Source organism: Lutra lutra, chromosome 5, assembly GCF_902655055.1.
Source record: "Lutra lutra chromosome 5, mLutLut1.2, whole genome shotgun sequence".
NCBI classification, from domain to species: domain Eukaryota; kingdom Metazoa; phylum Chordata; class Mammalia; order Carnivora; family Mustelidae; genus Lutra; species Lutra lutra.
This window is the reverse complement of record NC_062282.1, coordinates 37,001,090-37,013,102: the sequence shown is the minus strand read 5'-3', so window position 1 is coordinate 37,013,102 and position 12,013 is coordinate 37,001,090. Positions and strand designations below refer to the sequence as shown.

The 12,013-nt window shown below is 36.5% G+C and overlaps 1 protein-coding gene across 2 annotated transcripts in view; it reads left to right on the top strand.

Moving 5' to 3' along the window:
- Positions 1-11,776, top strand: part of EMB (embigin) — a 49,707-nt gene extending 37,931 nt beyond the window's left edge. For both annotated transcript variants that reach the window (XM_047730742.1, XM_047730741.1), the window contains 5 exons: positions 2,891-3,018; positions 5,292-5,571; positions 6,331-6,364; positions 10,311-10,365; positions 11,379-11,776. In XM_047730742.1, the coding sequence (XP_047586698.1) occupies positions 2,891-3,018; positions 5,292-5,571; positions 6,331-6,364; positions 10,311-10,365; positions 11,379-11,396 (515 nt within the window). In that variant the 3' untranslated portion in view covers positions 11,397-11,776. The remainder of the gene's footprint in view (positions 1-2,890; positions 3,019-5,291; positions 5,572-6,330; positions 6,365-10,310; positions 10,366-11,378) is intronic.
- The last annotated feature ends 237 nt before the right edge of the window (positions 11,777-12,013 follow it).

Sequence of the window (12,013 nt, the reverse complement as noted above, 5' to 3'; positions counted from 1 at the left end):
CACTCATAGATTATGTCAAAGTACCAGTTGCTTTATTCTGCTTTTTCTTGTTAAAACCAGTATGTGGTAAGCGGGCCCTTTTTATTCTTAGATTTTTATGTAATATGTAAAGTTATCATTCCACGTGTTCTTTCTGCTCTATATAGGACATAGGTCTGGAAGCAAGATTTTCTTTTTAACTTTATAACCAATTTAATTTCTTGTTATGGTAAGGAGCAATAATGAGGTGCCCTGATTTAAATTGTTTTTAATTTATGCAGAAGTTGTAATCCTTACACAAAAATCTTACTCAGCTGCTTTCACCAAGTACATGAAGTTGTGTTTCAAGCAGTAGAATTTGTTTCACAGCCTCACAAAGTTCTTTAATAGATGTTATTAAAGGATCTCAAAGCTCCTCTGTTTTTTCATTCTTTGGGGCCTTGTCTCCTGTAAATTCATCCCCTTGAATTTTTCATCATTTTACTCTTTTAGTCTCCTTTCTCACATGGGCTGGGTGGTCTATAAAGGATTCAGTTTGGAGCCTTTCTCACGTTTTGGGGGTTTTTATGTGTTTCTACAGTTCTGAGATGTATTCAGATGAATTTCCAGTTCTCTTTTTTTTTATTCTAAGTCTTATTTCCTCTCTGTTCCACATGACCAGCTGACCTAGAAATCATTCTCGCACATGATAATGATCTATCTTAGTAAGCTGGCTCATGACCACTAGGTAATAAGGCTGTGGGCATTACAAATTGCAAGGAAGGTCAGTTAAGAAAAGCTGTACCAGTTCATGATCAAAACTTTGTGGTGTTTACTTTGCACCAAACACTTTATTTATTATGATCTCATACTTAATCCTTTACAACAACATGGTAAGATGGGTTATGACCTACTGAAGTCCTCAACATTAGTAACACTGAAACTGTAATTTGAGTGTATGTACTTCCTGGACCCAAATCAATTCTTGGTCACATCATGGCCACATTGTGCTGACTTCCTTCAAACACTTAATAATGACCTGACATTTGAAATGGACACATATTAGCCACATATTAACTAAATAGCCCTCAGCCTGTTGGTGACCGATCAGAATGTGGGACACTGGTGGCCTCAGTCAAAAGGAATGCTCAGAATATCTTCTGGCTGAGATGTCTTAGATAAAGACAGTCACATGTATTCATTCTCTCCTCTCTCATAAACCTGACTAGGTTTATGAAGTATTAGTTGGTGATTATAAATTTTGATTGGCAGTTTACAGCTTTAGTTGATTTAAAATTGTAGACCAGTTTCATGAAAACATGTTTCCTTGGTTATGTAAAGGGTGAGAATTGATTTATAGATTGCTCCGTTATCTTTCGTATGAATTACTTGAATCACTAATGCTGACATGGGTGACATACCTTCCTCTTATTTGCATCTCTTTTTATTAGCACTGCCTCATTCAACACTCAGCTGGTCAGTAGCCTTGATGAAGGAGAGGGTGATATATGCAGTTGTATTTAGGCACATTTTATTTATTTATTTTTAAAAGATTTTATTTATTTATTTGAGAGAGAGAGAGAGAGAGCATGCGTACACAAGTAGGGGGTGTGGAGGGGCAGAGGGAGAGGGCGAAGCAGACTCCCTGCTGAGCAGGGAGCCCAACCCTGGAGATCATGACCTGAGCTGAAGACAGATGCTTAATAGACTATGGCTCCCCTTTAGGCACATTTTAAACAATAAGGATAAAAGGAGACTTCCCACACCGATCATTGTAACCTTAATCACCTGAGGACAGAACTCATAAAGAAATCCTATTCTCCAACCCTATGTTACCACTTCTATGGTAGTTACACAAGTCAGGATTTCTTTTCTCGTTATTACCAACTATTTCCCCTTTCCTCATCTTTATGATTCATACAGCAAACGCCAATTATCTTTGGGTAGTACAAAGCCAAGATCACTTAGAAAATGTATTCAATCTAGAAACCTAACTTTAGTACTTCAAACCAATCTTTGTATTTCTACCCTGGCCAATCCCAAAACAAAATATAAATATAGGATAACAAGGGAATATCAAGCAATATTTATAAAATTTGTCAATATAGCATTAAAAATTTATACATGACTTTATACTTTCTCTCTGTTGCCAAATAAAAAAAGGAAAAACAAAACATAAAACCAAAAACTTGCTAGAATGGGTAAAAGAAAAAAAGTAAAAATAACCTTCATTGGTCAGTCTACACCTCCAGTATAAGTGCACATTCAATAATATATCCTTTGAGGTCAGTGAGAAGAAACTGATTCCACCATGGAGTTTGGGTGGAATTCTTTCATTGCTTTGCTTATGTTCTGATGTTTTAATTTTCCTTAACAAGTTATTCATATCCTTAAAACTTAATTTTTCTAAATTCAGTGGTCATTTTTATTCTGTTACTAATGGCACCTACCTCAAACTTTCTTAGGAAATTTATCATCCAAAACAAATAAATAAAAACAGGAGAAAAAGAGTCATAGAGACAACAAACCTGTGGTTGCCAGGGGGTGTGGTGTTGTGGGGAAAATGACAAAATGGGTAAAGGGCAGTGGAGGTATGGGACTCCAGTTATGGCATGGATAAGTCAGGGGGATGAAAGCTACAGCATAGGGAATAAGGTCTATGATATTATAATAGTGTTTCATGGTGATAGATAGTAGGTACATGTGTGGTGAGCTTAACATGTAGACCGCTATGTTGTACACCTGGAACTAATGTAATACTGTGTACCAACTATACTCCCAATTAAGAAAATAGTTTCACATTATATGAAACTAAAATTATATAAAGAAAATCATACTGAGGAGAACATGGAAGGGGAATTTGTCTTCAACTTTAATACATGTCCCTATTCAAACTCTTACATTAACCTATATTTCTCTAAATTTTTCTTAGTCCCTGAAGTTCAAGGAAAAAACAAGCCATTGATCACTTATGTGGGGGATTCTGTTGTCTTGGTGTGTAAATGCCAACACTGTGCTCCTTTAAATTGGACCTGGTACAGTGGTAATAGGAGTGTACAGGTAAGATCATATTTCTGTGATTTGAAGAAAACAAAATTCATTTATTTATAAATGAATTTATTTATAAATTTTATTTATAATTTTAAATTTTAAATTTTATTTCGTAAATAATATTATTAACAGACTCAGAATTCCTAGGACTATTTGTACTTCTGTTATCTTATTATTTAGTATGTCTTCATGAAGTAAAAACCGTGGAGTTGTCCTACCTTTCAAGTTTTTAGCGTCTTACATTACACATCTGAAGAGACTCTTAATGTGTTATTAACCAGTACTTTGTTTTTTAGATTTAGCAACTTATTTAAATTTTTTGAAAGGAAGTTATCATTCATTTTTAGTTGATGAGTTTAAAAATAACCCTAACAAAAACATCCTTTTTTCTTACATTCCAAGAAAGTATCTAGAAAAAAAAGTAGGTTTATTTTCCAACTTCTGTCTCTGGAAATATTTGTGAAAGAATTTAATACAGTGATGACACTTGAGAAAAGAATGAAAATTTGATAACTTAAACCTAGGTCTTGGGTTCTTTCAGTAAGTGTCATTGGCTTCTTTTGGCCTTCCAGAATCCAAAGGGAGGCCAAATACCTTACACTCCCACTAAAGAATTAATGGCTATTCAAAGAGCTAATAATAAGAAAAACAAGAGTATTCAGAAAATCATTCCTCACTTTCTTTCTTCCTCCCAAAGAGCTTCTAATAGCAGGGAAATTAAGGACATTGTCCTTCACGGGACACCTGTCTCTTGCTCTGGTACTAATGAGCATTGAAATTAAAGTCCTGCGGCAAGCTATAATTCTAGGAGGGACAGACAGTATGAGACTGTGTAGCTCTTACAAGGAAATAGTAGGTTCCTTAGACAAAATTGATACTGCCATAGACCGTTGAAGGGACCAGAGGAACGGACTTAAAAGGGAGAGTGACTGATTCTGTGATAACGCTGGTTTGGGTTTTCAAAGAAATCTCCAAATCACTTAGGAGCAGAGCTAAATCATTAATATTTCTGCTTCACTTCTTATTGATGGTTAGGAAAGGCAATCATTTTGAGTAGGTAAATATTAACAAACATGTATGTGAATTTATAAAGATAAATATCATTTGTGGTGGCTTGAAATACATAGCCCAATTTATTTCTTTATATGTGATACTGTGCAAAAAAAAAAAAAAACCCTAAATCTAATTGTATTAAACTCTTACAATGTGGTCTGTGTTTCTCTCCATTTGCTGTCATAATTTGTTCTCAATTTGGCCCTAAGCATGGGTCATATTAGGAAGTGAGGAAAGTGTAGCTGTGAGAACAGGTTACAACGTTAAGTCAAGTGTTTTTTTCAAAATGTAGACCAACCATCTGCCTCCGAATCACCTGGGGTGCCTGGGAAACACGCATGGCTTTGATGTATCAGCTCCGAGTTAGAGAAGGTACATTTGAACAGGCATCACAGACTGTGGCTGGGCACAGGAAGCCAAGTGACTTTAATTTGGTGGTGGGGAAGGCAAATAATAAACTCACAGACTGTCCTTCATTAGAAAGCCTCCAAGAATATTTGTATGCAGATCAGCATTTATTGAACAGTGCCGCTGAGTGATAGCACAGTGAAGGCATCAAATAGCCTGAGAATAAGTTTTAATTTAAACGGATTAAATAACTCAGCTCCCAAAAGCTTAGTATGGCTCTGGAGAGGCTGGGGAAAATCCAGTGAATCTCAGGAGTCAGCTTGCCTGAGAAAGAAAGAAACTCAGATACGAGAAGACAGGTGTGCAGAAGACCACAGATCCCGGGCTCACAGTGGATTTCTACCATTCCCGCTCCACCAGCCTCACAGGCCTGGAGATTTCATCCTCATTTCCAGTCTGAGGAATGCCCAGTGTCAGGACCCAGTGATCTTCCTTTGTAGGAATGATCACATCTAATAGCTTCATTAATTCATTAATTCAGGAGTTGATTTGATGTGTGCCTGCTCTTGTGAAGGAGGAAGTACTTTGAACAGTTAGTCGGGGATTAGATCGAGAAACCCAGAGGGCTGGAATTTTTCTATATCTTTGATTCGAATATTTACCCATGATGATCTACACTATAGTTTCAAACACGGAGTACTTAGCACTTAAAATATCCCTTCCCTTTGCTACCTTTGGGAGGTGAAGCTCTTGGACTCTGTTATGTAAACTTCTCATAAACTTTACTATGCCTTACAGCTTTTGCTCAAAACTCGATCATTTAGAATGTGTGTCTTTTATGCAATAAGATAGGAATGCATTTTGATTTTTTCTTGTATTAGGTTCCTCTTGATGTTCACATGAATGATAAGTATGTGATCAATGGAACAAACGCTAATGAAACAAGGCTCAAGATAATGCAGCTTTCAGAAGACGATAAAGGATCTTACTGGTGCCATGCAATGTTCCAGTTGGGCGAGAGCCAAGAAAGTGTTGAACTTGTTGTGATAAGTTATTTGGTGCCCCTCAAACCATTTCTTGGAATAGTTGTTGAAGTTATTCTTTTAGTGGCTATTATTCTGTTTTGTGAAATGCACACCCAAAAGAAAAAGATGCACACGGGTAAGATTTCTTTTTTTAGATAATGTTCTTATGTTATGACAATATATTATAATGGCTTTAGAGTTATCAAACTTCTGTTATTTGGAGCGGTATTCATTTAACATTAATGGTGACAGTGCTGTGAGCTTATATTGATGGTCTTTCTGTTTCAACTTCTTAAGAAATTTTAGTGTGAAAATATACTTTTCCTCCTTTTGCTTTGGTGTTACTGGTACCTAAACCAAATTGGTGATACGTGCTTCGGTATTAGAATATTAGAAGATTCCGTGATAGCTTAACGTAAAAGATGCCAAAGACAAACAGTCTTTTCCTTAGAAAACTCACTTAAAAATATTTTATCAAACATTCTGGAGTTCTCATAAGAGAGACATTGTCTGGTCAGTTCTCTGTTTTTGTAGCATGTGCTTGATAGACTGCAGGTTGAGAAACCAATGGTCTCCTAAGAAAATTTATCTTACTTTCTGCATTCTTTCTGATTTTGTACAAGATTTTTAGTAACTTAAAGAATTACAGGTCAATCAGTCTGATTTTGAAAATTGCAGGCACTAGACTGTGCTCGATCAAAATTGCAGGTAAGGTCTGGAGAGCAGGGAAGGAGAATGTGATAGATGTGCGGCGTCTCACGTTGTATATCTCTCTCTCTCGTTCCAAAGAGGGAAACCACACATTGCATTCTTAACATGGGGAAAGTTGAATTCAACATACATGCTCCATAAGAATAATAAACCAATCTTAATGAATTCCTTTTTTGTTATACAGATGATGGGAAAGAATTTGAACAAGTTGAACAGTTGTAAGTATTATTTTTACAGATTAATTTTCACTTGAGTAAAATACAGATAAATATGGAATTGAATAAAAAGTTTGTGGTTAGACTAGGTATTTACTCCAAAGATACAGAGGTAGCGATTGGAAGGGGCATCTGCCCTCCAGTGTTTATAGCAGCAATAGCCAAACTACCTCTGTCCGTTGACAGAGGAATGGATGAAGAAGATGTGGTATACATAGTCAGTGGAACACTACTCAGCCATCAGAGAGGGTGACATCTTACCATTTACATTGCCATGGATTGAACTGGAGGGTATTATGCTGGGTGAAATAAGACAATCAGAGAAAGACAATTATCATATGGTTTCGTTCATATGTGGAATATAAGGAATAGTACAGAGGATCATGGGGAAAGGGAGGGAAAACTGAATGGAAAGAAAATCAGAAATGGAGACAAACCATAAGAGACTCTTTTTTTTTTTTTTAAGAGTTTATTTATTTATTCATGAGAGACAGAGAGAGAGGCAGAGGGAGAAGCAGGCTCCCCATTGAGCAGGGAGCCTGATTCAGGACTCAGTCCCAGGACCCCAGGATCATGATCTGAGCTGAAGGCAATGTTTAACCATCTGAGCCACCCAGGCGCCCCACCATGAGAGACTCTTAACTATGGGATGCAAACCGAGGGTTGCCAGAACGGGAGAGGGGTGGGAGGATGGGGTAACTAGGTGATGGGCATTAAGGAGGGCACATGATGTGATGAGCACTGGGTGTTCTATGGAACTGATGAGTTATTGAAGTCTATATCTAAAACTAATGATGTACTATATGTTGGCTAGCTGAATTTATTTATTTATTTTAAGATTATGCATATTTATTTGAGAAAGAGAAGACAGAGAGAGAGAGCCAAGGGGTAGCAGGTAGAGGCAGAGACCCTAGGATCATGACCTGAGCCCGAAGGCAGACACTTAACTGACTGGAACTACCCAGGTGCCCTCGCTAATTGAATTTAAATTAAAAAAAAAAAAAAAGTTTGCAATTAGGACAAAAACACGAGCATATTATGTGTGTGTTATTTTTTGTACACATCCATGTTGTGGAGAGGCATGTGGAGTTTGCCTGCCTACATTAGGATTCCCCCTCTACCATTCACTTTTTAACCTCTCTGTGCTTCAATTTTGCCTGCAACAAAATGACTTTAATTATAGCATTTGCTTTATAAGGCTTTTGGGTTAAATGATATTCTCTATGTAAAAATGCTTAGCATAGGCTTTGATGCACAGGGGTGTTCAATAACCATAAGGAAGTATTATTTGTATAAGTCAGTAATTCTTAACCCTGGCCATATTTTTGGTCATTTAGGATGTTCCTTAAAAATACAGTTACTCAGAATTTACTGGATCTCCTGGATCAGAACCTCTGGGATTGGTGCCTGGACATCTGGATTTCTTTAAAATGTCTCTCCCTGATTCTAAGTCTCTCTCATGTGGAAAATCACTGGTCTAGAATTTTATTAGTCACTGTTTTTGAAAGAACACATATTGTGTCCCAGGTTCACTTAACAGCCGCTTTGTTCAGAGTGGAACATGAGGAGGGCTGAGAAGAAAATTATCTGGGGTATAATTTAGTTTGGTGAAGATGGGAGTGACTAGTTCCTCTCAGCAGAGGATTGAGCATGGAATCCAGTGATGGAGGTCCCTGAGACTGGGATTAAAGTCTGAGTAACGTAGCTGAGGAATGGACCAGGAAAAGGAGATCAGGTTAAAGCAGCTGGAAGAAATGTAGGAAATGGAAGGTCTGAGCCAATATAACCAACACAGAATGGCACCTGGAGTTTATCTTCGAACGGTCAGCACAGGTTCTGAGTGTGGTCTCTAGCCATGGTCAAAGAGCAGGAGTGGGGTGGCCAGCTGTCATTTAGAGATTTGTAGACATTATTCACATAGTTATTTTCATTCAGTTCACATATGGCAGGTAAAATAAATCAACAAAAATATGAGCTTCTACAGTAAGGCCATGAAATAATTTTATCAGGAGTTCCGTAACCTCGGATAGGAGAAACAAAACGATGTTGTCTTGACATTAACTCTTAGAGTTGGAAGGAAACTGCACCTCTTTCTGGTGAACTTGGACATCCAGTTTATAGTACTTTGAATGTTTCATCTTTCTGGTTCCCAGGTACTGATTCCCATTCTTAACTTGGAGTCATATAAAAAATAAGACAGTCATTCAGATATTTGAAACAGTTACAGCCTTGCTCAAATGCTGTTGTCCCAGCTCAGCTATCCCGATATTTCCAGCCATTCATTCCCTTGCAGTCACATCTGGAGGCTGCTCCTGTCTCGGTGGATTCTGGTTCATCTAAGACACACTCTGAAAGGGTAGCACCAGAACACTATGGGGTAGACTTACCAAATCTTAATTTAATTTTCATTTATGTACCTTATCCTAATTAAAAAATATTTTTAAGGTACTTTTTTCTAGAATTCCTTAGGCGGAACGCCAAACTGATTCAATATACAGTAGAAATGATTTACTTTCTTTTCTTTTATTGATAATTGGGATAGTGTACATAATATTCTCTACCCTGTACTGTTCCACAGACAGCACTGGCAGTGTTAAATTTTTTAGTTTATTTCTTATTTCAATATCTTTAGATTTAATACAAGTATCAAAGGCACATGAACTCATATGCAGCAACCTTTTTACCAGTGTTCTTTTAGAATTTTTAGTTAGCAATGCACCTTTTTTTTCTTTAAAGTAATCCCTATTTCCAATGTGGGGTTCTAAAATTTTTAGTTAGGAGATAAATTTTTCTTGATAGAATATATAATATAATACAGTATAGTGTAATATAATATAATAATATATAGTATATAATATGATAGTATTATTAGTATACTTTCTATTTTATACTATATTAATAGTATAAAGGGACACCTGGGTGGCTCAGTTGGTTAAGCATCTGCCTTCGACTCAGGTCATGATCCCAGGGTCCTGGGATCAAGTCCAATATCCAGCTCCCTGCTCAGCAGGAAGTCTGCTTCTCCCTCTCCCTCTCCTGCTCCCCCTGCTTATGCTCTCTCTGTCTCTCTCTCTGACAAATAAATAAAATCTTTTAAAAAATATATAAAATAATAGTATATAATATAGTATAATAATACTGTATATAAATAAAAAATATATATATTTTTATCATTACATTTTCTATATAATGCATATATGTTTAGATGTCAGGAAGAGTCATAGAGTTCCTTGATGAAAATAAATCTTAAAAGCAGTGCTAAATGTGTAACATCAAAGCAACCTATAACTTCAGATATTTCAATGAGGAGCTCATTCGTTTATTTGATCCACTCATATATTTAATCCATATAATCTCACCTGCTGGCCTCTCCCCCAAATCTGAATTAGGTGGTTGAATTTACTTTCTGATGGTGATACCTTAATGAGATCAGGCCTGCCCATAAAACCTAGAAGGGTATTCATTATGCACTTTTGTTACCCAGTTTAGTCATTCTTGTCTTAAGAATCTGAAGGTCACAATTGTAGTCTTGCCCTGATGTGCACTGGATAGACAACCACATTTAACCTCTAATTCATTGTAATAAACATGTCCGATCACAGCACCTGTATCTCACATGTTGGCAGTACTTCTGCTTGGCTATTATCTTTCAGGCCTCAAAACTGCTCACAAGTTGCCATATACCTAAGTCTCATTCATGCTGGGGGAGAAGCCGTTTTCCCTCTGCATAAAATAAACAGGACTGGTCACTGTCCTCTGTGGCAACAGTTCTTTTCTAAAGCAATGGTAGAAAAACAATATCAACATTATGAGTAAAACATTTTTAGGAAAAATGAATTATCTCTATTGACTTTTATGTTTTAACCTGATGGCCACAATATAGATGATGTTTTGACTTGATTTAGTGCAATGTAAATATGTCGTGATTTTCTTTTTGTTTTCCGTACAGGAAATCAGATGATAGCAACGGCATAGAAAATAATGCCCCTAGGCACAGAAAAAATGTAAGTTACTTCCAAATTATATTCTTTTTTTTTTTTTTTAAGATTTTATTTATTTATTTGAAAGACAGAGATCACAAGAAGGCAGAAAGGCAGGCAGAGAGAGAGGAAGGGAAGCAGGTTCCCTGCTGAGCAGAGAGCCCAATGCGGAGCTCGATCCCAGGACCCTGGGATCACGACCCGAGCCAAAGGCAGAGGCTTTAACCCACTGAGCCACCCAGGCGCCCCTCCAAATGATATTCTAAATAAAAGGTAAAATTCCGGGGCGCCTGGGTGGCTCAGTGGGTTAAGACACTGCCTTCGGCTCAGGTCATGATCTCGGGGTCCTGGGATCGAGTCCCGCATCGGGCTCTCTGCTCAGCAGGGAGCCTGCTTCTCTCTCTCTCTCTCTGCCTGCCTCTCCATCTACTTGTGATCTCTCTCTGTCAAATAAATAAATAAATAATCTTTAAAAAAAAAAAAAGGTAAAATTCCCTATACATAAACTATTATCCAGCTACATTTTTTGGTTTCATATGAGACCTAATCATTCACTATGGGTTTGAATATAGTTGTTTAGAATATTATAGGAGAAAATATATAGTTATACAAACATAAATGACACCTTTTTTCTATCAGAGAACATGTAGCAACCAATCTAAAAATATATCTTTTGTACCACCTACATATATGTATATATATTTGTCACCATGGGCTAGTTCCTTCTATTTTTCATAGTTTTTTTTTTTCCCCCTCTCTTAGGTTTTCTGGATTCTCCTTTCTTTAAATTCTCATATACTCCCATATATTTGGGATTATGAACAAATCCACAGTAGCTTATTTCCTTTACTGATTAGAATAAAAATATTCAGAGTTGATCAACATTTTCCCCCCAAGTATTTAGAAAACAGATACTGTTAGTTTCAGCAGTGATTTGGATCACTCCTTCCTAGCACTTTTTGCTTTGCTAAAGTGATGAAAGTTATAGAATAATCAGGACATACTAATTATGTTTCCTTATGCTTTATTTAACTCAGGAAGCTATGAGCCAGTGAAAGCAAAACATCGTGTCAAGAGTAATGGGAAGATGCATAGTTTCTACTTCAGCTTTGTTTATGTTTCCTGTGAAGAATATCTGAGTTTTTATTTTTACAAGGATGAAAAGTTTATGCGATATGCTCAGCAGTAGTTTTGCAATAATACATGCTATCTCAGATCCAAAGATATATTTTCCTTCTGTGATTATTTTACATTAAAGCAAGGTAAATCGTATTAAATATGTTCTATGAGCTATAACCCAGGATAACTAATTTCATCTTGGTCATCAAGGGATGCACAGAAGAGATACCAGCAAAACCAGTTAGTACTACATGAACTAATGTCATTCAAGACCTGTGTATAACCAAAGAATTCATTAAAGAGAAAACTTTTGCCATTTGCCTTAAGTTTTTTTTTTCCAATTATGCTTACTATGTATAGAAATATTTGTAATAATTTTCTTGTAATGTTCACCCTCTGTCATATTGGATAAAAACATTTTTATTAGGAAATGAATATGTTCTGCCTTTGCTAATGATTTGCAATCTGCAGAAGAAAAACATACATTTCCTCCACAAATACTGGTTTAAGGCAAGGAAATATAACCATATACTTGCCCCAAATCGCCTATCAT